The sequence below is a fragment of the Pezoporus wallicus genome, unplaced genomic scaffold, assembly GCF_028554395.1.
Source record: "Pezoporus wallicus isolate ANWC-B61680 ecotype Strahan unplaced genomic scaffold, APGP_CSIRO_Pwel_v1 contig_5352, whole genome shotgun sequence".
Classification (NCBI taxonomy): domain Eukaryota; kingdom Metazoa; phylum Chordata; class Aves; order Psittaciformes; family Psittacidae; genus Pezoporus; species Pezoporus wallicus.
Genome location: NW_026639660.1, coordinates 3,033,858 through 3,061,359, shown reverse-complemented (window position 1 = coordinate 3,061,359; position 27,502 = coordinate 3,033,858). Strand labels below are relative to the sequence as shown.

Sequence of the window (27,502 nt, the reverse complement as noted above, 5' to 3'; positions counted from 1 at the left end):
TTTCTGAAGTCCCTCCTTCACCTGTGTTAGTAAAAAAAAGGCACTTAACATCTGGAAAAATTAAAGCTTTGGAAGTTTGCCGGTCTGATTGCCATGGTGTTGTTACAGAGGTTTTGTTCCTTACAATTCTCTCATGCAGACCTATTAACTGTCAGAGATCAAATCTCAGCACAAGTGGTTCAGTTGTTTTCCATCATTTTGACTTGCCCATATGGAACATTTCCAAAATGTCAAAAGTCATTAGTATTTTTTAAACACTGAAAATCTCAGAACTTATCATTTTTGTATCAGAAGTGATTTTCAGTGATCCTAAAGGTTTCTCCCTCTAACAAATGCCATCACTGAGCTACTTCAGCTGGTGTCAGCAATGCCACATATACTGGGTATAAGAACAGTAGCAGTGAAAATATATAAGGAGAGGAGCGGGACAGAAACAGAACCGAAGTGCTCTCAAAAAAGGAAGTTGGATTAATTTTCCCAAAGGATTTTTCCTGTTTACACTTAGCTTGAAATCTGGGAAAGAAATGCAATGAAATTATTACTTGGTTATTTTACTTTGAAAAATAACCATACCCACTGGGAAAATAATAAAACCTTAAAAATATAAACAAGTTATTTTCAAGTGAGTCGCTCACTCTTCTACCAGACTGCCATCTCTCCCTGCTCTTTTTGCAGCCTTTCCTTCCTACCACCTCCAGCCACCTTTTCATCCCCATCCCTGCATCAAATTATTAAGTTCTGTCCCAGTGTTACTCTCCTCCATGTTCTGAAGTCTGTTTCAGAACCCATAAGATGCTGTTGTGTGGAATGGGCCCTTCCTGCTGTGGCCACTCTCCACCAGGACACCTGACTCACATATGTGAAGTGATCCCTGCAGAAGCCCCTGTGCCCTAACAGACTCATGACACTGGAACAATCTTCAGAAAGGTTGCTGTACTGCAGTGCTTGAGTAGGATGAACTGCATTTTCAGTGCAATGTGATTGTTACTCTCTTCCCTTCTTCAGACATAAGAGGGGGGTTGACACATATTTTTTACAATCAAAAATTTCATTTGAATTCTCCAGGCATTTTTTTAATGTAACTATAGAGTATTACTGTGATAGGTTCTAAATATGGACTAGACAAAACTGTGACTTGGTGTCTTTTTTGCTACAACTGGGCCTCCCCAGAGCAGTTCTCAGGATCTGCCACATTTAATATGCCTACATAGCTAACAAGTTGAAGAGCTCACTAATTTAAAATCTTGGATGATCAGTTGCTGGACTTGAAGACATTTCTTCTGCTTTTGGTCACCCAACATTATATTACATGCTATAATGTACATTTTAGCCATTTTGCAACCTACTCGTCACCAGATTCAGGTTTTCCTAATGTTGCAAGGAGGGGGAAGGGAGGCAAACTGTTGGATGCAAAGTGAACACTGACCTGCACTGACCCCTTCTGGAAAGCACCAAAAATGTACCATTGGAAACAAACCTGTACTGGTCCAGGGGAGTGCATGTGGGAACTATGTGACCTAATAGCTTTTTCCATCTCCATTTCTATAACTTTTAATCATGTTTGGTTGGAACGGCCTCAGCCTTCATAAGCTATTTGCACGGGTAAGGCTCTGGAGCAGATATACACATCATCCACAAGCACTCAACGGACCAGAAAAGGCCCAAAGGACCACAAAAGTTTCTTTGTAGTTGGAAGCAGAAAATAGCAATATGTTATAGGAAATCAGAAAGACAGCAAAACATATTCTGTTTTATTAGATAAGACCAGAACACACATTAGTGTGAAAAGAAAAATGAAGCCTTACAGAATATCTACAATGTCAAATCCCAAAGCATCTCAAAGAAGGGAATACCATTTCTTTGAGAACAGTCCCATAAAATCTCTGGAGACCATAAGCAGCTAGGACATACATTTCTCATCTAAAATGGGGTATTTCCTTGCTCTTGACCAGACCTACTTGGGACCACTGGTTCAGTTTTAATCCAAAAGGAAAAGGAGTCATTCTTCAATGGCCAGCGACATCCCTTGGAAACGTTCAGTTCTAACTAAACTGGATGACCCTCCGCAGTGCTGACAAATCACAGACCATGGCTGAACTGACTTACAGAAAGAAAATCACTTTATTTTCTCTCTTGTGCAGAGACATAGCATTCAGGGCTATTTTTCTTTTCCCCTGAATACAAGGTCTTGCTGAAATAAACACATTCAAAAACTATCTGCAAGAAATCAGAAATATGTCAAATTTCCAAACTTGGAAAGTGATGATGGGTTTCAACTCAAATTGGCACATGCTTTGTTTGTCTCCTTGGGACTCAATGTTCTGCATTACTAACAGTTGTAGAAAATACTCAGGAGACAAAACATCTCAGGAGTAGAGGCAATTTGCTCAAACCAGACTGCTGTTTTTTAAGAAAACAACTGTTTTCCTTCTTTGCATTAATTTATGTGTCACTGAAATTCCATTAGAGACAGCATTTCTTTGAAGGTGAGGCAAGCAATTGGAGTACTTACTGTATCTGAACTATCACTGTGCTGCCAGCTTCTTTCTGTCCAACCAAATACAGTGCTGCTTACATATCTGCATCAAAAGTCCTATGCACAGAGAAACTCTTGAACAGCCCTTGCTCCTCTGTCTACCTATCTTTCAGCATGGTGAGCCAGCACTATGCTTACCAATGGCTGGTTTCTATCCCATGGATAGAAACCCACCCCTTCAGCTTTCCCCATCACATGATGCAAGGAAGCCAACATAAGAAATTGGCATTTAATTAAGCCATTGAATAACTCCCCTGTTAGGCTGTTGCAGCTAAACTCCTTCCACTAGAATAAAACTCTCTATAAAATTTAAAAAAAAAAAAAAAGTAAAGCAGCAACTCATAAAAACATGACATCACTACACCACTGAGCCTAAGAGTGTTCCTTCTCCTCATAAGGAAGTTATCCCTGGACTGGATGGCAGTAAATATTTTGTTTGGCTCTCATGCTTAAGCTTTTGGACAAGCCAAAAATCACCCTGCTTCTAGAAATCATTATATAGCATAATCTGGCGAAAGATCTCTTCCAGCAAGCTCTCCTACTGCCGTTTGTTCTCTAACTGGGATAGCCCCATTTCCATTGCTCGGCATAGAGTACAAGAGTCTGGACAGAAGCCCTGCCTTCATTCCCACTTCTTCAGACAGTCCTGGAGCTAAGAGCTTAGATGTGCCACAGAAAGAGGTTACCAGACTGGACTGTAACAAGAAGCTAGTGTACCACACAAGAAGGAGGTGGAAGACCTCCTGAAACAGGAAGATCACATCTTACTTTACATGAAATTTCACATTTATGTCACAATTTCCATTTTACACATTTTAGCTACTGAGAAGAATGTACAGAACATCTCAGGTGAGCACTGTTGACCACTGTTGAAACAGAATGGCATGAATGTGCATTAATGCACATGACTTCCAAGGCACTTTATCTCTGTTAGTTTTGCCTCCAGGATTTTTCTGAAGAGTTGAAATTACAAAGAAAAAGCAAACAAGCTTTGGGGAAACCCCACAAATGACCTTTGCTATTGACTACAGTCCAACTCAACCTTAAGAACGCTCTTCATGAAGATACAGGATTACCATCTAAAACAAATAGTTTGTTGGTATCTGAAGTCCCAGCTATCTGACACACACTCCCAACGGGCACCTCTAATCTATCTTCCATCAAAGCCTGATGGAAGAAGCTAAAAGATGAGGCACAAGAAGGATGATAGTAAAAGTTATCACTCAGCAGCCGACAAGCTGTGCAAGACCCACCAAAGGCAAGTGATATTAAAACAAAAATGGAGAATACTTAAACTGGACCAACTGGTTACAGGAGTAAGTTTACAGCCTGGCAACATGCTGCTTCAAACCTTTACCTGACAAATTACAAAAGCCAGTGCAGGAACATGCTCTGACCTCCGCACCCCTAGCAGATACAGATGCAAACTGCAGATTTGAAACAATCCCCTTCCCTGCACCCCACAGCTGACCTGAACACCAACCTCCAACCCTGGTACAGGAGTCACTTCCGAGGCAATCCAAACAGAGAAGCCACTCCACCACACTTTAAACTAAACCACCCCTTGCCCTTCCTCTCACTGGAGACTCATGAGCTATGGCAGAGTGTAGCTCTGGCCTCCATAACAACTCCATAACTAACACACAGCAAGCACTACCTCTAGATTCACCTCCATGCCATCCAAACCAAGCTCAAAGAGAATCAGAATCACAGAATCATTAGGGTTGGAAGGGGCCTCTGGAGATCATCTTGTCCAAACCCAGAGCAGGTTACACAACAACGTGTCCAGACAGGCTTTGAGTATCTCCCAGGAGGGAGACTCCACAACCCCTTTTGGCAGCCTGTTCCAGTGCTCTGCCACCCTCAACGTAAAGAAGCTCTTCCTCCCACCGAGATGAAACTTCTTGTGTTTTAGCTTATGGCCACTGCTCCTTATTCTGTTACTGAGCATCACTGAAAAGAGTCTGGCACCATCCTCCTGGCACCCACCTTTGAGATATTTATATGCATTAATGAGATCCCCTCTTAGTCTTCTTTAGACTCGGTTGAGGCCCAGCTCACGCAATCTCTCCTCATTAAGAAAGATGCTCCAAGCCCCTGATCATCTTTGTGGCCCTCCACTGAACCTTCTCTATTCCTCGTCTTTCTTGTACTGAGGAGCAGGCAAACCGTAAGGGGGAAAACGCTGGGCAAAGAACAACACACTCTGACCCCTCCCTCCCCTCAGGTGTCATGGGCGGAGAAAGACGCCGTATCAAAATGGCGCGGGCAGAGCCCGCCTTTCCCCCGGCGGAAGCAGAGTGACGGTGGGCGACAGCGACAGCAAGATGGCGGCGCCCAGCCTGCTGCGCGGAGGGTTGCGGCGGTTGTTCACCGGGCTCTTTGGCGGCGGTTGGACGTCGCCGCCGGCCCGAACCCTCCGGGAGGGTGAGTCTGGGGGTTGGCTCTGCCCCGGCCCGCTCTCCGCTGCCTCACCGCGGATGCGAGAGACGGCTGTGTGCGCTGTATTTCACCCTCTCCCCCCTCCAAAATACTGCTCCTGTTAGTCTGAATGAGTCTCATTTTGTCCTCCCGTCTCTTTCTTTTTTCGCAGTCGTGGAGGTGACTGAAGGCAATACGACCACAGTAAGTCCCTGCACCCCTTTTCCTCAGTAGTTGCCCTTGCTGTCCCTTCTCTGTCCTTCAGCCTCCCGTTGTGTGTGTCTCTGTCCACCAAGGCCTCACTGCAGTGCCCAAAAGAAAAATAAACGAGGGTAAAAAGGTCGCTTTTCTGCTTGAAAGACATCAGGGCAACCTTATCTAGTTGAAGATGTCCCTGCTTATTGCAGGGGTGTGAACTAGATGTCCCTTGGAGGTCCCTTCCAACCCAGATCATTCTATGGTTCTATCGCAGGGTGTGAAAGGAAAACCAAAGTAGGAGTGTGTTGCAAATGCAGGTGAGCAATGGAGGGCTTGGCAGCCAAAGGTTGGGGTCGTCATCCTGTTGCTGGTGATGGGTGCATCCAGTCAGAGCCACCCATAGTGCTAAACCCCTCCTTGTACCCCAGGAAAGTTGGAAGCCCTGACCAGAGGCATTCAGGACCCAAAATGCAAGAGGCATTTCTTCAGATGCCTGCTTCAAATGAACTTTTGAGAAGAAGTCATTTCTTAAAGGTGACGCTTGGCATCGCTTTGAGTGCGAGGAGGCATGAAGGAGGTTTGCCTGGTGGCTTTGTCACTTCACCCTGTGCCAGCAACACTGTGGTGTCATAGGATGTCTCTCTACCAGCTTCATGCCCCACACAGCTTGCCTTTGCTCCGTATTGTGTTTGTTATCACTGAGTATGCCATAGTGACTGGAGGTGATAACAGAGTTTGCATCTTGTAACGCACTTGGTTTGGTAAGGAAAAATTTTCATTCAGAGGGGTATTGTCAAAGGGATGCCTGAAATACTAAAGGAAAACTGCTCCTGAAAATAAAACAGAAATTCTGTAGTAACTGATAAAAGTATTTTCTCAGCTACGGTTTAAGGTGAGAAGGAAAAGACCAACCAAAAGAATTAGAATTTTACTGAATAAGCTGCAGCAGATCAGATGGTGCTCATCAAGTGAATTTTCATTTTTTACAAGAAGTACTGCAATTTGGTGGAGGGTGCAGGAGTGGAGAGAGTGCGTTATTCTGCTCACATTATATATGCTAGTAGCAATCTATGCCTTAGCTGGAGACAGGCAGCACAGGTACTTTGTGTAAATACAAGAGCAGAGCAGGAATTATTTGGGAATAGCTAGAAGACAGTGCACCTAAATGCTAATCTGTATATACATAATAATAAGGAGGGGACAGACTTTTTTGCTTGCTAATGAAACAGGCAAAACCTGATTGACCATGCCTCTGAAGGTCTTGAGTTTCCTTCTTGTTACATTTGTTAGTGGACGTTGCTGTATTGGAAACCTAAATGGAGCATGCTGCTTGTATTTTAGTTATATAATATCTAATAGAATATGGTATTTAGCAAGATCTCAAAGACTGTCAACAAAAAGAAGGTGAAGGTGTGAGTTGGTATAGTGGAAAGTCTCTTTTTGTTTTCTCTTCAAGTGCCAGATTACTAATCTTTGCCCTGAGACCTGAAGAGAAGTGCTCACAATCGTGCACTGAAGTCGTTTTAACAAAACCAAGGGGGAAGTGCACACACCAGTACAACATATACAGTAGATTGCTGTACTTTGCCCTCAGTTTCAGAGGGAATGCATATTATAATCACAAAGTGCCAAGACATTAACTGAGGCTTGAAGTAAAAAAGTTATGCATTGCAATAGCAGAGCCCTTTAGAAAAATCATTCTCCCTGGCTCATTGTAGAAGCATAAGGGAGACTTTCTACTGTGTAATATCCTAGCATCAGTCTAGGATCCATCAGTACCCATAGATGAGGAACATCTTGTAACAGTGCAAATTGAGCAACCAAAGGGCTTATAGTCTTCTTGGCATATCCTCTGTTCGCTCCATTTATCCTACCAACTCTACATCAGTATTTCTGAATCCATCTTTCTATGTTCATCTTTGTATGTGTCCTTGCTTTTATTAGTATTGAAGGAAGTGTTTGACATGAACCAGATGAGTGAATCTCAGAGAAATCTGTATTTCATCAGCATACTGAGAATGTAGAGTCCCTGTATTTCCTCTTAGTTCTCTAACAGAAGACTAAAATCTGGGTAGGTTAACAATATGAAAATCCTCAGTAGTTGGGGAATAATTGCTAAAGAACTGTACGTTGAAATTTGTCTCAAGAAGAAATGATATTGACATTGTCTTCTGAATCTTTATTTATTTCCAAGATGGAATTACAGTTAAATTAAAGTCTGAAGGCAAACTGGCAAAAATCAAGCCTGGATACACTGGCTTCTCAGAAAACTGGCTTTACTAATTAACAGAAAATTAGACACTGGCCTATGTTTTATATTCATAGTAAGTTTTTTGGTTTTGTGAAAACTGGCTGTTCTACTTGTGGGGGGAGGAGTCTTACTTAAAAATTTACAATATTTTCTCTCTTTGAGGTAGCAAAATGCTTGAACTACATAAAACTTATCTGTTGCCATTTTTCCATCACTAGACAAGAAAGACAGAAAAACATGGTTTAAAAATAGTTCTGACAGTTCAGCTGGATGCCAGTTTCCCATGCACACTTACAGAAAAAAATCATGCTTTTTTCTTCTCAGGTTTTCAGGCACAGAAACTGATGGCTCAGTCTAAATCAGCCAGCTTTTTTCTTTAAAGTAACATTGCATTCCACCCAGGGTTTGTTTTTAAACCCTCTGGTGCTTGCCCTGTTTGAGAGTATCATTTGGTGTTCAAAATCTGGTTTTAATCTTACCTTGACCAGAGGAAGGTTTGAGAATATTTTGGAGGAAAAAGAACTGGCTTAGTTTTATTGTCTTTTCTGTCTCATTCATCTGCAGTTTGAGATAGCTCTTGCTTCTATTCATAAGCCCTCAAAAAAAGGCAAGTGCACATGTAAATAGGCTTCATATTCCTAACATCTACATTTAGGAAACAAATTTCTCAAGTCCTTCCCCCACACCTTCTGCATCTCTTTGTGTTAATTTGGAGAAAACGTTGAGTGTTGGGTGTCACCACTTCATAGTGATACAGAAAAGATGACAAAATGATCTGCTAAAGGAATTGTTCAGGGAATTAAACTGGATTAAAAAAAAAGAAAGTAAAAATCCACAGTCATTTCCTGACAGTCATTTCTTAAATTTAACTTTTGTTAAGAATTTTTCCTGTTGGTGACTTACAGTTTAGCAAGCCCCTGTGTGTTTTCACCTGCAGTGGCCATCTGCTATTCTGTGACTTTCTTGTATTTGCAGAAAAAAATGTGGTTTAAAGCTTTTGGCTTAAAGGCTGCTACAATTTCAAGGTGTGGTGCTTCATAGGAGTACTGCAATAAGTGGAATTCAGGGAGACATGAGAACTTCACACTGACTGTGAACTAGTTTACATTTAGTAAATCATATACGTGAATTTACCAAATGGTTCTCTGTGCCCCTTGGATTTGTTCTTCTCTCCATAGCCTGTGTATATGCAAAGTGCTTGGTATATCTACAGGTAAGCAAGTTGGATAATGCAGATACTCTTCCCCTTGTATGTACACAAGAGTGGTCAACATGTTGTGCACTTGATGAAAAGTATTCCTCATGTCACAGGTGCTGGTAGAGGTCTAAATGATTCCTGAGCATTTTATCCTCTGAATTGTTTCCTAGATCGAAGGGAGAATTATAGAGGATAAAAATGCTGCAGCACCAACTCCTCCAAACCCCACTGGCCAGTGTCCCATCTGTCGCTGGAACCTGAAGCATAAGTACGATTACGTGGTAAGTTTAATGAAAGAGAGTTCCCCTGTTCTCTCTCTCTTTTGCTTTGTGTTGTGAAGATAGCTAACTCTATCTCTGCTTCTTTTTGACTTAACAAAAGCTTCCTAAACACTAATTGTTTTCCTTGGCTGATGGTATTCCTTTGAAAAAGAAGGATGACCTCATATCAAATAGAAGGTTTGGAATTATACACATGGCCATCTGATCTGAGAAGGTCATATATCTCTTTTGTGCCCAGCTGCTGCCTTTCAGCATTGCGCTTCCAGGAGAATCAAACTGGAATGCAACATACAATCCACTGATAAAGGCCTGTTCTAACTCCAGAGAGGCCAAAAGACTTGAGTAGATCAATTAGGTATCTTCAAGCACTACCATTTCTCACTGAGTCACTGTCTGTTAACAACTGGTTTATATAACTTCTAAAGTCTTGATGGGTATGAAGGAGAGCATATGTGTTTACATCCCTTGCAACATCAGAAATAGGTTTGAATCAAGCTTTTTGCAGGAAATGTTAATGAGAAGTTTATTAACTAATGAGAGGATTACTAACACTAAATGTAGAAGATGGGAGTGAAATCCTCTAATGCTTTAAAACAAAAGCACAATAGTCAAGACACTTTAGAGTAAGCATGAGATACAAGATGCAGAATCTAACTTTACAAGAAGTCATTCAAACAGAGTTTACAAAAGGACTGAGTGCCCTCCCAGCAAGCTAAAAACCCAGTACTGGAATTAGAAAAGAAGAAAACCAGACAGGAACATGCTGTTAGTAAGATAAGGCAACAGCAAACTCAAAATAACTTAATGTCAATAGGATTAGGGTAAGAGAGATATAAATGCACTTGGAGGAAAAGAAATCTGTGTGAGAAAGCCCATTAACGAGAGTAGAGGACTGAAAGCCACATTGGCTGCAGAATGACTGAGCTGCTCACATGCAGTCCTAGGACGTACACAAAAGAAAAATTATGTTTTAATATCTAGGTAGGAATAGCAATCTTGCAAATGTAAACCAGCAGGAAAAACAGGTACATAAATAACTTGAGTATTGAATTAGGTACTGACCAGCAGGCCTGAGTTGTATTTAGCCCAAGATCTTAAAGGTAATTAGCTAAAAAAACACATTATTTCACTTGCAGGATTTTGGTTTTTGTTTAAAAGCCTGAAAAAATTCCTAAGGAATCACTAAATGGTTTGAAAATAGCAAGTGAAATCCTAAGTAGCTGAGAGAGGAAGGAGAATGATGCTGATGACTACCATTTGGTAACTCAGACATTGCGAATTCCAAGTAAAATGGTGTCAACTAGGACTAAAACCAACCTGTTGTATAGGGCTAATTATGACTCATGAATTATGAAGAATGTGAGTACAGCAGTGGTGCCAGATAAAATACTTGCAGTTACTCCAGGCACGTGAAACAACAGATGGGAGATGTAAATGAAATACTAGTTTACTATCTTTCAAAGCTTGTGTTGCAGAAATAAAAGTTTTTCAGGATCTGAGGGTTGTCAGTGATTGATTCAGGCTGGATGCAATATTAAATGGTGAAACAAACTGGGAACAGTGGAGTATTTAGTGTTCTCTGGTCTAGTTTCTCAACAGTCTGAGAAAGCTAAAAATAGAGCAATTTGCAAATGATAAAAAAATCAGGAAAAATGGCACATACCATTAAGGTATGAAAAGTACTACAGAACAGATCACGTCTGTTTTATTTTGCTTGTGTTTGAATGTAGCAGTTTCTTGCAGCTCTTTCCTGCTCTGTGGTTGCTGAACTGTGTTGTGATCAAAACAGACCACACTGGAAAATATTTAAGGTTAATACATTTTTATGTGACTCCTAAATGCAAGGGGTCAACAGTTTCATTAAACCAGGTAGTTCTACAGACTTCCAGAGAGTATTCCGTAAGTCACACATTAACAAGCCCAGAGAAACTATAAACTGATGCTCAGGGATGAAATAAGCTATAGGAGCAGATTAAATCTTGGAAGTTAGTATGGAGACTTACTTTCTGCTTCTGACTGTAGAAGACTGTTGCAGGTAGAGATAACAGTGCCATTGAGAGGCAGAAAAGCCTTTTTAGACAACATGACAGTGTGATGCTGTAGAGCCTGAATTTCAGGATTAGAAGCAGGCTGTTGGTCCCAACAGACAATGTAAAGGATGAGTCTTAAGTGTATTGGTAGAGTGAACTAAGGTTATAAGTTTTCTTCCACACTTCAGTTTTTATTTATTTAGATCCTGATTTCTATTATTCACTATGGAGGCAAGAGAAAACGAAATGTGAGGAGAGATCCTGCAGCCAGAGTCTTGAGAATCATTGCCAAGATCATTCCTAAGAAAATGTGGCCCTGAGAGACAAACTAGAAACATGTTCATCCTGTTATGTAATTTTTGAATGCGTATGTACCTGATGTGTATGTATATATATCCAGTACTCCTGCTGTAGAGCAGAGGAGAACCTAGACAAAAAGCTAGAAAGTCATTTCCAAACTGTAGAGTTTCTTACCTCAATATTTAGAAGCATTCCTCTGTGGGGCTGATGAGAACTAGGAGAAATTTCAGTTCTGGAGTAAATTGCCTTTTCTACATGAGTAAGTCCCTTATATGTTTGACAGGTTTGTACCAGTCACAGATTTTCAGGCTTTTAAATGTTAAGGTGGATAAAATCTCCCTTTTCTGCACAAAAGTACTGTCTATTCTTCTTTGCTGCAGCAGTGATGAGCAGCAGAAATTTGAAATGCTTAAATAATAAAGTACAGGCATTTAACTGTGGGTAATTAAACAGTGTCACAATTTACTCACTGGTTAATTGTCCTGTAAGTCTGTAAATTGAGAACAGCTATTTTTGTTAAAATATAGAGCTTAGTTCATACAGCATAACCTATAATCTATGCTTGGTAAGAGATCATAATAGGTGGATCACAGTGGTTCCTTTGAGATTGATAAGCTGAGATCAGTCAATTGCACAGAAGGGAAAGTGTGAGCTTTTTTGCTTGGGATGCTTGTAATTGGACTGAATGAGGCACTATGAAAAGGGAAGTGTTGAATTAGCCCCTGAGGGAGCTGAGTAATATGACCTCACAGGACTTTCCTTTTGTCATGTGCAACTAGCACCGTCTAAAGTAGTGGCATAATGAGTTGCTTTGGCTGTCAGAGAACTGGGGGACCAATGTCTCCAAAGTTATTAATCAACTGAACAGGCATTGTGAGCACTAGCAGGTCATGATTCTAACCTGCCTCAGCTGTGGTGTGGGGGGCTGCAGTTGTCTGTGCCAGTTCAGCCCTTAGTCTCTGCTGAGGCTCGGTACAGCAGAGCCCAAGGTATAAATTCCCATGGTTTGTGGTCTGCGTGGGTCTGACCATTGAAACTGAGACCTCAGTTGATTTATTTTCGCATCCATTGGAGATTAAAAAAATAAAATATTTTGGTCCCTGTCAGGATGCAACTGGGTTGAAACCTGCAATCCTGTTATGAAATGCCTGGAGAATGGTGTATGGCTCCCAGGGGTAAGGGAGAAAGGAAAAGCTAAACTCTTGTATAACTGGAAATAATGACTGGCAGACTTGTTTGATACAGCCCAGTAATAATTTGGCTACACAGACAGAACTCTTTGTGCGGTAAATGAAGGCTTTAATGAATTGCATGTAATCAATCAAGGATCCTGTGTTTCAAAGCGCATGCAGATATTAAAACGCAGAGATGCCTCTGTATTTTGGTTGCCATCTATTCACAAGAACTTGCTGTACATAGTGTTTCGTTTAGCAAGTTTATCCAGACCTTTTAGAGGTAAAGGCTAAACTTGTTTTTAATTTTCCCCCTTTTCTACTTCAAACATCATTAGTCTGAGTAGGCAGTAAATATGTCATCTTGCTTTGGCAGCAATTAGGGGAAACCAAAGTGCAAGCTTTGCCTGTTAGCCCTAGATTAATTCAGTCCAAGTTGTTTTCATCAAATGCTGCAGATTACAGGGCTGGGAATCTGGGTCCAGCCTCGTGGGAGCTGTCCAGTGATTAAAGCAAATCCGTGGTTATAGGCTTGGCTGTCCACGAGCACAAAATGTGAATTTCATGGAACATGACGGCACCATGAGAACCTGCCAGATATATTTTTTTTTGTTGACCGCTCTACATACTTGTTCGCTTCCCTCCACAGCTGCCCCATAAAATTGGCTGTACCTGTCTGCTTGCTCCCAGTGGTAAGAGGCATCTGTGTGAGTACTTAGGGAGCGGCACATGGCCTGTTGTTAACTGTAGGGATCTTCAGAAATGAACCAACCTTCTGTCAAGTGTGCAGCACTTAAAGCCGAACAGCGCAAGTGTAATTTGGAGCTGCAGCAGCTTGGACATGGGTGATTTTAGTTAAGAAATGACAGCCACGCAAGGGTGTTGGTCAAGTGGTGACACTGTTGGTCAGAGATGGTAGCAGAGAATGGATTTACCTGATTTTTTCCACAGGGGGGAAAAAGACTGTCTCCCTTTGCTTCCTACCTCCTGCCTTTGCATGGAAACACTTGATAACAAGCTTGTGACTCCATGAGGCGTGGTAGTAATATGAGAAATAACTTGGACCACACACACCCTTCTCAGGAGCCTGTGGCCTACTTAGGCTTTCATGGCTGCAGCAACCGGAACAGTCTCAAACTTGCCATCAGCTCCCTTTTTCCTCTTCCCCACAGACTAATGAAACAGTCTAGTAGAAAAGTCTAGGAAGTGTTTTACTTTTTAGGCACTTGGAACTGAACAGTCCGTTTGCACTTGAGGAAATGATAATACTTTTGCTAAATGGTAAATTGAGCTGTTAGTGACTTGGAGAATTGATAAAGATGAGGGGAAAAGGGGATGGAGACTTGCTCTGGTTTCCTGAATCCAATCCACTGCATTTCAAGAATGTCCAAAAGTCAGTGCCCTTGGACTGTTTCGGCTGGCCTCTGTCCGGTTTCCACCTCTGCAGCCAGCACCAGCTGGTCCTCTGGTTACTGTTCTCATTGGCAAGGCCATGTGTTAGCTGGGCTGAGGACACTTTGCTTCTATTTTAACTGTAGATGGCTTCTCAGAAGCTTGCTGCTAGTTTCTCAGCTGTGCTTTTCTTGTTCTTTTGATACACCATCACACTGTATGTGGTTTGATAAGTCATTTTTTATCAGTGAGAAGTTGCCTAACCTGCTGTATTTTTGGAGGTGCTGGATCTGAAAATCAGTCTGAACACGTTCATTGTACACAACTGGAGGTAGAAAAGAAGGGAGATAAGGCTAGAGGGAAGTTGTCTGTCATGATGATATTAGTAAGGGTGGGATTGAAGGCAAGGAGGCAAAAGAAAAATACAAACCACAAAACCCCCAAACAAACAAAAACCATCTAAATTTTGACTGCAGCACTTGTATGACAACATCTGTCGGAACTGGTCATTACCAGAAAGCCATACTGACTTCCAGCAGCCCCCTTCAAAGCTGAGCTGCTCTTCTGCAGTGGAGGTGGATGTATAATTCCTAGATAGCTAGGTTTTCTGAATATTCATTTTATATCCACTTGTGTTTGCTTGCTTTTGCAAGGGCAGTAAATGGAGGTAGGAATGTGCCGGGGAGCTCTTTGTAAAAGAGCAAAGATAAGGGAGTGGGAGCAGGTCTGTGACTCTCTGAACAGCAGGCAGTCATGGTAACCCCATGTGAAAAGCAATAAGTACTCCTTGTTCTTGCCTGTTGCCCTAGACAGGGGAGGTGTAAAATACTGACGTACCTGGTTTGAGTTCTCTTTCTGTCAGGTGCTCCCTGGCAGGTCCCTTCCAACCGGCACGTAGCCTCCGCATCATCCAGCTACCTCAACTATCAACATGTTTACAACAGCAGTGAAGAAGTAAATTCTCAACCAGCAACAAATCTGTCCACAGATGGGGAAGAAGCAAGCACAGAGTCTCCAGAGGCTATTTGGACCAACTTATGCTGATGTCAGCATGTCGAGGGGACTTGCCTGCGTTGGCCTGATGGGTACATTTGCACTTGTGTGTGGAAGTGGAGAGCATGTATATAAATGCTGAGATGCTCTGCTGTGTACAGTTAATGGGACACTTGTCCAACAGCTGTTGCTGCTGTGTTTAAAAAATGGTCATCCCAGCCCTGTGATAGTATCTGATTGTAGAGATTCCTTTCATTTTGTTTTTATTAAGAGTGCTTTATGTTTCTAGAGCTCTTAATTGGAAAGGTCAACAGCAGCCCAATCTAAATGATTCTCAAGTCACAGACAAACACGTTCCACATGCTCTGAGTGCTTCTTCCATCCCGCATGGCTGTAACAGCCCCACCTAATGCACGCACAGTTGAAGGACTGAAAGCAACAGTTTATCCTGTTAGGTCTTTCTCATCAGCATATGTTCTCTTCTTATAAAAAGCTGCTTCATGCAAGATCTTGGACCATTTCCCTGCTCTCCACCCCTCCAGAGAGACATAAGGGAAGTTCCACCATGGGAAACTGGATGAAAGTTTGAAGAGTAGATAGCAGAGAACAATCCTGCTCTGAGGGGACAAGGAGGGGGCCAGAGGTGATCTAACATATCTGCGACCTTTGGGACAGCAGCTGTGATGGCATTTCAAGTTGTGTAAACACTGTCCATCTGTAGGTCTTGTGTAACCGTGTCTGAGTACCTAGGACAACATTATCTTAGCTAGAATCTTGGAGCAAGTGACAATGAAGTAGCAGCATTGCGACTGACATCATGTGTTTACTCTGGTGAAGTCAAGGGACGACTCAGACCATCTGAGTGAACTTATTGAGCTAAGCTGGCAGGCAGAGTGACAGAAAGCAGAAGTCACTTGGTGTCAGACTGCAGCCAAAATGCGTAGGAAGGAATCATTGTTTTGTTTTGCTTTGTTTTCAGTTGTGTACACAGTGCGAGGGTCAGCACAATACCTAAGAATCACAGCAGTTAACATAGCAGTAGTACTGATGGTTTTGCCCTTCTCTTGGTCCCTCAGGATGTCTTGCTGCTGAGTCAGTTTATCCGTTCTGATGGAGGGATGTTGCCACGAAGGATCACAGGCCTTTGTTTGGAGGAGCACAAGAAGATTGCTGTCTGTGTGAAGATGGCTCACCGTGCGGGTACCTAGCCTCCTCCTAACACAAGCCCTTATTATGGGGTACCATAGAAGCCCTTGAGAGGGGTCTCCTGTCCAGTTACTGTAGCTCAGTAGTGAGATGTCATTCTCCAGTCACCCAGCAGACTCATTATGGCCCAAGAGCTGGGACAGGATGATGGACCATAGGCTACTTGTTCCACTTTCTATGTGTCTTGGCTCCTGCCTTGGCAGCAAACACCCCTGCAGAAAGATCTGGGAAGTGGCGTAGTTTCTCATAACTAATGATTAAATATCAGCATCTGACATTACTTGATTTAGTGTAAACTTGACCTACCCTGTTAATAGCATGGTAGCACCTGTCTACCATCTGCAGGCTTTTTTACTTTATCCTGTGAGTAGGACCCAGGTTAACACAGTCAAGAGTATAGTGCTGATCGTTATGCCCGGTACCTGAGTTGTATCCAGATTAAATGGACTGAGAATTTTAATGGTCAGTTTTTCATCCTAGAGATGGGATCTGATTTGACGCCAGTGCCCTATGTCTTCTCAAAAAGCCTGTCCAGTGAGCCCAAGTGGCTGTGTCTTTGGTGTGCATTTCCTCTCTCTCTATGCAGCAAAAACTCCTACCTTCTCTTTGGCTGGAGTTGCAGGTTCAGCAGTGACTAAAGATAAAATACCCTTTCTACTCAAGTTTTTGCTGTGCTGTCCCAGTAGGGACCTGGGTCACTGGGCTTATGAGATGTAATCTAACTTCTGTATTCTCTAGAGGCAAGAAGGAACTGCAAAATATTCTCACGCCTTTATTTTTTTTGTTTCAGGTTTGTTGCCAAACCACAGACCTCCACTTCCTGAAGGGCATATTTCCAAGAAACCCAAGCTCAACAGGTGAACAGTCTTGTCTTTCCACATCTCTTTTTCAGCATTAGATTGGAAAAGGAAAAGCAGTTCCTTATAACTGGGTAAAAGATGGCTCAGGCAACAGGACTCATATGTCCAGCTGTGGACCAGTAATGAGTGGTGTCACTCAGGGATCTGTATTGGGACCGGTCTTGTTCAACATCTTTGTCACTGACATGGACAGTGGGATTGAGTGCGCCCTCAGCAAGTTTGCCAATGACACCAAGCTGTGTGGTTCGGTTGATACCCTGGAGGGAAGGAATGCCATCCAGAGGGACCTCGACACACTTGTGAGGTGGGCTGATGCCAACCTTACGAAGTTTAACCATGCCAAGTGCAAGGTCCTACACCTGGGTCGGAGCAATCCCAGGCACAGCTCCAGGTTGGGTAAAGAAGAGATTCAGAGCAGCCCTGCGGAGAAGGACTTGGGGGTGTTGGTCGATGAGAAAATGAACATGGGCTGGCTTCAGTGTGCACTCGCAGCCCAGAAAGCCAACTGTATCCTGGGCTGCATCCAAAGGAGCGTGACCAGCACGTCGAAGGAGATGATCTTGCCCCTCTACTCTGCTCTTGTGAGACCTCACCTGGAGTATTGTGGGCAGTTCTGGTGTCCTCAACATAAAAAAGACATGGGACTGTTGGAACAAGTGCAGAGGAGGCCACGAGGATGATCAGGGGACTGGAACACCTCCAGTACGAAGACAGGCTGAGAAAGTTGGGGCTGTTCAGCCTGGAGAAGAGAAGGCTGCATGGAGACCTCAGAGCAGCCTTCCAGTATCTGAAGGGGGCCTATAGGGATGCTGGAGAGGGACTCTTCATTAGAGACTGTGGTGACAGGACAAGGGGTAACAGGTTAAAATTTAAACAGGGGAAGTTTAGATTGGATATAAGGAGGAAATTCTTTCCTGTTAGGGTGGTAAGGCACTAGAATGGGTTGCCCAGGGAAGTTGTGAATGCTCCATCCCTGGCAGTGTTCAAGGCCAGGTGGGACAAAGCCTTGGGTGACATGGTTGAGTGTGAGGTGTCCCTGCCTATGGCAGGGGGGTTGGAACTAGATGATCTTAAGGTCCTTTCCAGCCCCAACTCTTCTATGATTCTGTAAGTGTACTCAGCATTTCAGAGAAGGTTGACCTATCATCATACTCTGTCAGTCTTTTAAGGACAGACCACATCTCATTCGAACCATTTATTCACACAGGATTAAAACTGCCACACATGTTAAGAGCCTGCCCTCCCTTCCTCAGTTGCTCTCACCTCCATGTCACTAACACTCAGTAGGGCAGTCACAGCACATGGAGTAGTTGAGGTTGGAAGGGGCCTCTGGAGAACATCTGGTCCAAGCTGCCTGCTCAAGCAGGGTCACCTAGAGCAGGTTAGCCAGGACTATGTCCAGTCAGGTTTTGAATATCTCTGAGGATGGACCTACCACAGTTCCCTGGGAAGCTTCTTCCAGAGAACCACCCTCATGTTGAGACAGTGTTTGCTTACATTCAGACAGAATTTATTGTTTGAATTTGTGCCATTGCCTCTTGTCACTGGACACCACTGGGAAGATTCTGGCTCAGTTGTCTTTACACCCATCAGGTATTTCTGAACATTGCTGAGACCCCTCTGAGTCATCTTTTCTCCAGGCTGAGCAGTCCCTTTCTCTTGCCTTTTGGTGCCTGGCTCCCAACAGCAGTGGGGTGTGCAGGAAGGGGTACCAGCAGTTAGTGTGGGGCTGAGCAGCCAGCAGGGGACTATCACAAGCCTGTTCTCCTCTGCCCCTTACCTGTTTCCCCCAGTCAGCGATTCACCCTCTGCCTGTCTTTGCTATGCAACGGGGTTTCTTCCCCCTCCCTAGCCTGAATGGCCCCTGCCTTTGGTGAGCAAAGGGAAGGCCTGTGTCCACCTCCTGTGCTGCACCAGGACTTGGAGGTGCTAATCCCCTGTTTATGACCTCACACTCTGTTTCCATGGGGATGTCAGAGCAGTTTATGAACCTTGCATTAGCAAGCTGTGGGGTTACCAGGGGATATGGGGCTGTTGCTGGGAGAACTTAGGCTGCAGGGCTGGGGAAGGCTGGAAACTCCTGCATTTCAGGTCTGCATTCATTTCTGCAGCGGGGATTTAAGGCAAACTCTTGGAAATGTCCCTTGGATGCTGTCAGGCTATGTACTAGCTATCAGTGAGGATCAAATTAGAGGAATCTACATTTGATGCAACCCGGTAGCCATAAGATACTTTAACTCTGAAAACTTCTTCCCTGTGTCTTACAGCAATTTGGGATGCTTTAGCAGCTGTCTGTGTCTAGCAGCTGTGGGGTGGAGTGCATTATCTAGTTAGCATTCACATAGCAACCCTGCTTAGCAGGTTGAGACAGGAAATGGTAAATCCTTTATCGCTGGAATCGCACCAGGACTCCAGCTATAATGCCCTGACTCTTATAAGTTGTTCCATAGACTTTTAGTGAGAACAAAGAACAGATACCTCTGGATACATTGTATGTGCAAGTAGGTGAGCTACACTTCTGAAATTAAAGAGATTTAACTTGGAGATTAGTATCCAACCTCCCTATTATATTGCTACTCCTTCCCTACACCACCCTTGGTTTTCTTCTCCCAGCAAGTGAATGTAGCAAGCAAAGTGGAAGCAGAGTTTAAAAAAAAGAGCAGAGCTGTTGCTGAGGAGATAGACCAGCATTGAAATAGGCAGGCTTTGGGGTCTGGCTGGAGAGAAGAGAATGGGATCAAGAAATCAAAAGTTTTTGTGGTGGGGCTGGAACTAAAATAAGTGAGTCCCAGAGGCAGGATAATGTGTAGGGGTACTTCAGGAATACTCTCTATGATATTGTCTTCTCAGCCTGCTGCAAGCAGAAAGGTCTGCATGTCGGAGTTGTGCAAACTCTTGGCCACTGAAGTTCGATGGGAGTTTTGTGCATAGCCCCACCTGCATCTCCCACAGTGTTCTCTGGAACAGCAGCTGACATCACATAAGGCAGGAGATACACAGCATTGCATGGGGTTGTTGTGGCCCAAGCGCAGGACCTGGCACTTTGCCTTGTTGAACCTCATACTACTGTCCACAGCCTGTCCAGATCCCTCTGCAGAGCCTTCCTACCCTTCAGCAGATCGACACTCCCACCCAACTTGGTGTCGTCCACACATTCACTGAGGGTGTCCTCAATCCCCTCATCCAGATCATCAATGAAGATGTTAAGCACTGGCCCCAATACCAAGCCCTGGGGGACACCACTAACGACCAGTCACCAACCAGATGTGACACCATTCACCACCACTCTGGGCTCAGCCGTCCAGCCTGTCTTTAACCCAGAGAAGAATCCACCTGTCTAGGCCATGAGCAGCCGGTTTCTCCAGAAGGACAGTGTGGGAGACAGTGTTGAACGCTTTACTAAAGCCCAAATAAACAGTGTCCACAGCCTGTCCCTCATCAGTGGGGCGGGTCACCTTATCACAGAAGATCAGATTGGTCAAGCAGAACCTGCCCTTCATGAACATGTGCTGACTGGGCCTGATCCCTCTGTTTTCCCACATGTGCTTTTCTCTCCAGTCTCACAAAGTTCTGGCTGATGCTCCCTTTTGCCAGGCTTCCTCCAGGATTATGTCAGTATTTTTGAGAGCAGCTTCTTCTCTTGCCAAAAGAGGGACAGACCACTCTGATGGAAAGCCTTTTTGTCTCTGCTCTTCCCCGTGAGACAATGTACAGGCCAGCGGCATGAGAGGAACCCTATGGATCCTAAAGAAGTGCATAAAGAAGGGCTGAGCAGCTGTGTTAATGTGTACTTTTAAGAATACCAGAAAAGCTTCTCCTCAACTTTTCCTTGGCTGCACTTGGCGGCTGTCTTGGCCAGAGTGTTTGGCCCATGTCACGGTCACCTTGTTTAAAGTGAGCCTGCTTCAAATACAAAGTGTCTGGCATGCACTAGCTAGCACCTAGCTGAGATTAAAACATAACATGCCACCATATGGAACTATCAGCAGACTGTCTTAACAAGGGTCAGGAGTGCTGCCTTGCTGTTGATCTAGTGATGTGGATTTATCTAGTGTGGATTTATCATCCGGAATGCCTCTGCCTGCTCTGCTCCTCCAGAAGGTGCTCTTGCGGTGCTTATTCAATGTTCTCCAAAAGGCAGAATCCCTGCTTTATTTTCTGAAGGGGTTTTATTGTCTCCATTTTATGAACTTTGGGCATTCCCTTCTACGTAGTCCAGAGAAGGGCCATGAGGATGATCAGGGGACTGGAACACCTCCAGTATGAGGATAGGCTGAGAAAGTTGGGGCTGTTCAGCCTGGAGAAGAGAAAGCTGCGTGGAGACCTCATAGCAGCCTTCCAGTATCTGAAGGGGGCCTATAGGGATGCTGGGGAGGGACTCTTCATTAGGGACTGTAGTGACAGGACAAGGGGTAACGGGTTAAAACTTAAACAGGGGAAGTTTAGGTTGGATATAAGGAGGAATTTCTTTCCTGTTAGGGTGGTGAGGCACTGGAATAGGTTGCCCAGGGAGGTTGTGAATGCTCCATCCCTGGCAGTGTTCAAGACCAGGTTGGACGAGGCCCTGGGTGATACGGTTTAGTGTAAGGTGTCCCTGCCCATGGCAGGGGGGTTGGAACTAGATGGTCTTAAGGTCCTTTCCAACCGTAACTATTCTATGATTCTACATGCCTCAGATTTCTCTGCAGAGAGGTAAGAATTTCCCTGCTTAGCACTGGGTCACTTGGCAGCTGGCTCCCCTTACCCACCCCATGTCCTGATCCTCTTCCTACCACTAGAATGGAAAAGGAGAACAAAATGCTTTGGGATGTAGTGGCCTGCAGATTCCATCTTGTTCTTGGTCTAGTGCAGTATGGAATTGCCTATCCACAATGTAATTTAACATAGAGGATGAGATTGGGAACTGCAGAAGGTGTAACGTGAAAGTGAAATGCCAGTCTGAGCTAAGCTGTATAGTCCTGTGGGTGGTAGGAGACATATGAGAACACCTTGTAGTCAGAATTCAACTGGGGAGTGCTCTGCAGTGCTCTCTTCTACCCCCTGCAGCTGTGACACTGTCCAGGTGAGACTTGCCATGATATTTCTTATTTCTTGGACTTTAGTGCTTTGACTTTTTGCTTTCTGCCTGATTTGGTTTTGACAGCAATAGCCCATGAGTATTACCACTTAACTGCTTTACTATGGGTGCTTTTGAAGAAATACGGCCATGGGAATACCCCTGTCATCCATAAACTCTTGAGTCTTTTGTCCTCTACCTCTCTTTTTATCATGTGTCTGCAGAACTTGGACGTGGAAAACCAATGAAGTTACCCCCCGTCAATGCAGAATTACTTCCTACCGTTCATTTTCTCATGTTTGGCCTAGTCTAGGGCTTTCACTGCCTCCAAAGGATGATTCCACAAGCAAATTTGTCTTGCAGCCAAGAATTGTTCCCTCATCCTTAGCCTGAATTCTCCCTTTCATAACCTCCTGCTGTCATTTCTGCATCCATTTGTGCTTCAGCCGGGCATGTTCCAGTGAAGTGCTTCAGCAGCAAGATATTTTCACTAGCCCATGAGGCTGAGGAAGTTGTCAGGGATTTCACTAGCACTGTGCACAGTGACAGACTGTTCTCGTATTCCAGAGTCGTGTGTGTGCAGGCCACCACCAGAACTGTTTGGGAAGTGGTCAAGCACAGCTGCAGGTCAGACTTCTGTCCTTGCTTTCAGGAACGGAAACCTGAATAGCTCAGCAGTTTTCTTCCCAGCATGGAAGCTGGCGCATGGATAGTGTGGACTAACACTCTATCCAGAACAGTCGCTGAGTTCAAGCCGGCATTTAGATGCTCTCTTAATGTGAAAATAGCACTCACTTTCTTTTGGCAGGTCCAAAATACTGATTAAAGCAGTTGTTCCCTTTCCAAAAGGGCTAAGGGATATTACAGGTTCCCTCAGTCTGGGCTCTGTCAGCAAGATGTGCTGGAGTACTTACGGAGTACTTGATTTTGAGTGCTCAGTTGCCACTGCATTTTCAGCTTCCTGCTGGAAGAACAAAACTTGGCAGGGACAGTATCCAAGTCAATCCCTCCTCTATCACCTAAACTGAAGAAGTTGCTATGTGTTAGGAGAGAGGCAGTTCCATATGAACTCCTCATGAATTACAAAGTTCTCGGGCTCTGTGGAAACCTCTCGTCCCTAGGAGCAGAATCTGGTTTCACTGCTATCAGTGTTTCACTCCAGCAACATGTGGTTTCTCTCATCTGCATGGAAACTGTGCATAGCATGTGAATTCAAAGCAAAGAGCCAGAGCGGCTGCAGGTGAGCAAAGCCAAGAGGTGTCATGGGAAGAGATGTGGCAAGGAGGAGGCAGTCTTGCCAGCACTTTGATCAAGTGCTTCCTGCAGTCTGGAGCCCTCAGCCTTCTGCTCTGAATCCAAACAAAAGCCAGATTGAGAAAGTTCAGTGAGGGTTCATTAGTTCAGCCTTGAACTGCACCAACATGGCCTTTGCTTGGGCTGTGTAAAGGACTGCAGTTACCCCACGGGTAGGTCATGCCTACTACTAGCTGTTAAGTGGCAGCCTCTGAGTGGGAAGGCTTTGGGGCCCTCCTGCGTGCTGAATAAATAGACTTGGACATGCCACAGAGATTGTAGGCAATTGCAGTGACTGCAGGTGACTAACCACAGTTGTTTCCATCCTGCTTATATCTTGCCTTTTCCCATCAGGGAAATCCTATCAGAATTCCAATCCCTGATAAAGCATGGATTCCCATGCTTTATCCAAACTACTCATTTGTGCAGCTGGAGTCTAGGATTCTGGTTGTTGCCCAGGATCCTATGGTACTCAATGGGACAAGCAGAACCTGGAGGTGAGCTGCTGGTCCCCTAGATGGGCAGGTCTGTACACTGAGATAACAGGTTAGGAGACTGTGGACCATCTGCCTTTGGCATCCACATGGAGGCTCTGTCCTCACAACCCTCAGCAGGTTAAGTAAATTCAGACCATCTGCCAGTGTGTGTTTGTAGGTGATTATAAAATCTCCCCAGGACAAACAGTGTGGTTGGATACAATGGAAGGTTGGGTGGCTTGGCTAGAAAATGGGGTATGCTACCTTACGTGTACAGCAGAGTGTGCAGAAAAGGCCTGGGTGCTGGGCTTCAAAGCTTTACATGTGAGTTTTGTGGATTGTTTTTACTCTCAGGAAAAAAATGAAATAAATCTGTGACACAGTAGGAACTGGGGTTAGTCAAAGAGGAAAAGAACTTTGTAGACTGACTGCTCCCAGGCGTGAGGCTTTTGCTACTGCTGAATCAAGGTAAAAGAAAATTTAGAAAAAAGGGAAGAAAAAAGAGGCAGCAAACAAAATAGGACAAGTTTGAATCTGGGACAAAGCAAGTATTAAAAGCACTAAAAGCAAATGTGCTTCAGGAAGGGAAAGCATCCAAATGTCTGTTTCAGCTAACAATGAAAAGCCCCAGCCTGCAGTCCCCAAAGGAAGCCAAAAGCCTGGACCAGAGGGCTGGATTAGACCTGCTCAAAAGAGAAATAACAAAAGGTTTAAAATCAGGCCATTACTAAATCCTCCTTCCTATGCAGAATTGGGGTGTGCATTTCCAGCCCCCACACAGAAACAGAGGGATTTCTTAAAAAGCCACTGTCTGTCTAAACCTGCACACAGCATTGATGTGTATCTGACATTCACACACTCACTTCTCTCCCAGTGAGATCATTTAGTATCATGGGAGCACTTTCCCGTAAGCGTGTGGACACGTGACCAGAACTGCACTTGGCACATTGACACATTAAAACAATTTGGTTTTTTTTTTTTCCTCCTTTGCTCTAAGTTCAGTTTTGCAATACCAAAACTTGTGCTACGGACCTCTCTCTGCAGCAAGGGTAACATGAAAAGAAGGACCTAGCCCCATGTGCCTGTCTAATACCCCTACAGCTTCTCCCAGAGGAGCTTTGCCATGGTTCTTTGCCAGATTCCAGACTGGAACCTGTGTTTGGTCTCCTCTGAACTCTCCTTGCATGTGGAATCAGAGACAGGAGAGTCTCTCCTGCTTCCTGTCCTGGTGGTGTTATGTAAGGGATTCCACTAATGCACTAGCATAACATTAAAGGTCAAAAGGGACTAATTTAATGCATGCATAGGAGAACAAGTGGCTGGATCTTGCTGTATACCAGATCCCCCCCACTGTTGCTTCTAGATGTTTTAACTGTCATAAACTCCAAAAAGCAAAAGCAAAGCATTTCAGAAGTGGCTTTATTTCTATGGCAGGAACCTCCAAACGTGATTCATTTTTCAGTCTGCGTTGTCTGAGATCGCCGGGGAAGGAAAGTGCTAGGGGAATGGGCTGCTGTTATATAGTCTGTAGCTGCCTGGCATAGCGACCTTTCTCTGTAGTTCTCAGGAATGTGCCAGATGCATTCAAACAAATGCATTACATGGTCTCTGTCCAAAGTTCTTAATATCTCAAATTTGCACAATGCAAATAAAAGGTAACAAAGCTGTTTGGGGAGAGGATGACTGATGGAGGTTACATTAAGACCATGGGATTACTCAACAGAGGCATGCAAACATCCCTGGACAAAGTTTATCAGTCTGTTCCAAATTCTAATTTGTTGGAGCATTGTTTGTGCAGATTATGCTAGGATTTTACTTTGGATCCTTATTGTCTGAAAGACTCCTCTTTCTCTGAGGACCTCTATTCCCCTCTCTACTGGTAGCAAAAGATTTAAAGCTTAACAAAACTCCAGGCCACCCAGCCACAGGGTAAGATTTCCAGTAACTGATTCTGGATCTGAAATCCCCTGCCAGTTTGCAAAGCCAAGTCTAAAACTTCAAATGGTAAAAGCAGGGGATATTTGCCAGACGTTGCTCTTCCCAGAGATTTGTAGTTGTGATGATAATTCCATTCTAGTACCTCTTACACTGTAGGTTTTGACTTCCTGCACCAGCAAGCTGCAGTAGTATTGTACAGAAAGTACCGAAGCAAATTTAGACATACGGAAATACAAGACTAGGCCAGAAATCCATTGCATGCAGAGAAATAACTGATTATCCAACAAAAGTAAAATTAATCCCTTTTTAGAGACCTTATTTCTCAGCAGCGCTTAGCCTTTGTAATTAGTTTACCTTATTGAGGCCAGCTGTTGAAATAGCACCTCCCATAGAGGCTGGATGTAAGCAGGCTTGGACTTTGTTGCAATGAAGGGATTTGGCACTCCAGTTTAGCTACAGGTAGACAGCTTGCCAGCAGACTGGAGACTACACCTGATTTGTTTTGTGAGGCTGAAAGTCAAGCCGGTGCTGGTGAGTGCAATACAGAGGTCCAGCTTAGAAGTTCCAAAACAAAGATTCCTTTCCAGTGGTCCCTTCTGAATGGAGGGAGCTCTGCTCACAGTTACTCTTTTTATAAAGATGCATGTGGGGAGGCAGAGGCAACAATGCCTGCTCCTGCTTCAGTCAGAACCTTTTCTCAGTGATCAGTCTCAAACTGAAATGTGTTTGTGTTGTTTCAACAGGTATCTGACCCGCTGGTCCATCAGGTCTGCAAAGCCCATCTGGAAGAGGGGCCCCAAGTGGTGCAAAAAGCCCTTCCCAGTCGGACACCCTTTGCTGAAAGATAATGTCACATACACACAAAAGCTTCTCTGTTTAAACCACTAGTGGCCAGAACCAGAGTAGCCAGTAAGCACAGCTGTTTTCCGCTGTTTCTGCTGTTTTTGCAGGTTTGTCAGTACCTCCAACTTTCTTATTCCAAAACCTTATTAGTATTGTCTGCAGTGTGAATGAGCTGCAGTCTGCTCCTCTAGGAGCAAAGCAAATTTAATGTGCAAAATGATTTGGAGAAAGGAAGGGGCAAAGGTGCTTACCTCAAAGCCAGAAAGGGTCTGAAGGCTTTTGTTTCATTATGGTCCACAGCTGGATTTGGAAAAGGATGTTTCCTCCTTTTTCCAGCAGTGAACAATGATTCCCCATTAATCTGTATTTCAACTCAGATTTGCCTCATTTGGGCTTTTGTGCCTGGTTTGTGCTTCACTCCTGGATATAGCAAATACAGTATGTTGACATCCTTGATGACTTGACTTGTTTTTTCACCCTCCCCCATTCTATTTGCCCTAAGTTTTCCATGTCAGTGATACTGCTGCTTCCTGGGATCATTTGGGGCTGATAATGTGCATCATTTTCCATCCTGTAACTAAAAAGTGGCACCATTTCTCTCCCTGTGCAGTACATGTATGCACCATCCACCTACTGACCACTGCTGCTTGAAAAGTGCTACTTACAGGCCTGGTATGAAAGGCTCATTAAATTTATCAGGGTCATGATTGCCTTTGGCTCCTTTCTTTGATAACTGTCTGGGGGCTACAAACCAACACAGCTTTTTTATGTACTACTGTGCCACTTAACCTTGTACTGCCTTCATCAGAATCATCTGCCAATACCTGTTGGCATAGACAGGAGGAAAAAGTAAGGGTAAACCCTTATTACCCAGGAAATCAAATTAGATCATAATGGCTCTTTTTAGCCTTTCTTGGTGAAATGCAAGCCCTACATTCAGCCCCTTGAGCTGACCAAAATCTTTTTGCTTTGGGAGGCAGAGCCAACGCTTCATTAACTATCATGAGATAAAATCTCTGGCTGACCACCTCTGTTTTATGAAGCTGCAGCCCCGCAGA

At 44.0% G+C, this 27,502-nt stretch overlaps 1 protein-coding gene across 2 annotated transcripts; it reads left to right on the top strand.

Annotated features, from left to right (window-relative positions):
- The first annotated feature begins 4,811 nt into the window (after positions 1–4,811).
- Positions 4,812–26,645, top strand: MRPS18A (mitochondrial ribosomal protein S18A). Of its 2 annotated transcripts, XM_057415318.1 has the most exons (6): positions 4,815–4,963; positions 5,130–5,161; positions 8,775–8,885; positions 15,849–15,972; positions 16,769–16,835; positions 26,345–26,645. In XM_057415318.1, exons 1-6 carry the CDS (start codon positions 4,864–4,866, stop codon positions 26,487–26,489), a joined length of 579 nt encoding a protein of 192 aa, XP_057271301.1. In that variant the 5' UTR covers positions 4,815–4,863; the 3' UTR covers positions 26,490–26,645. The 2 variants fall into 2 exon arrangements, with proteins under 2 accessions (XP_057271303.1, XP_057271301.1); XM_057415320.1 differs by lacking the exon at positions 26,345–26,645 and having other exon boundaries at positions 4,812–4,963; positions 16,769–16,839.
- The last annotated feature ends 857 nt before the right edge of the window (positions 26,646–27,502 follow it).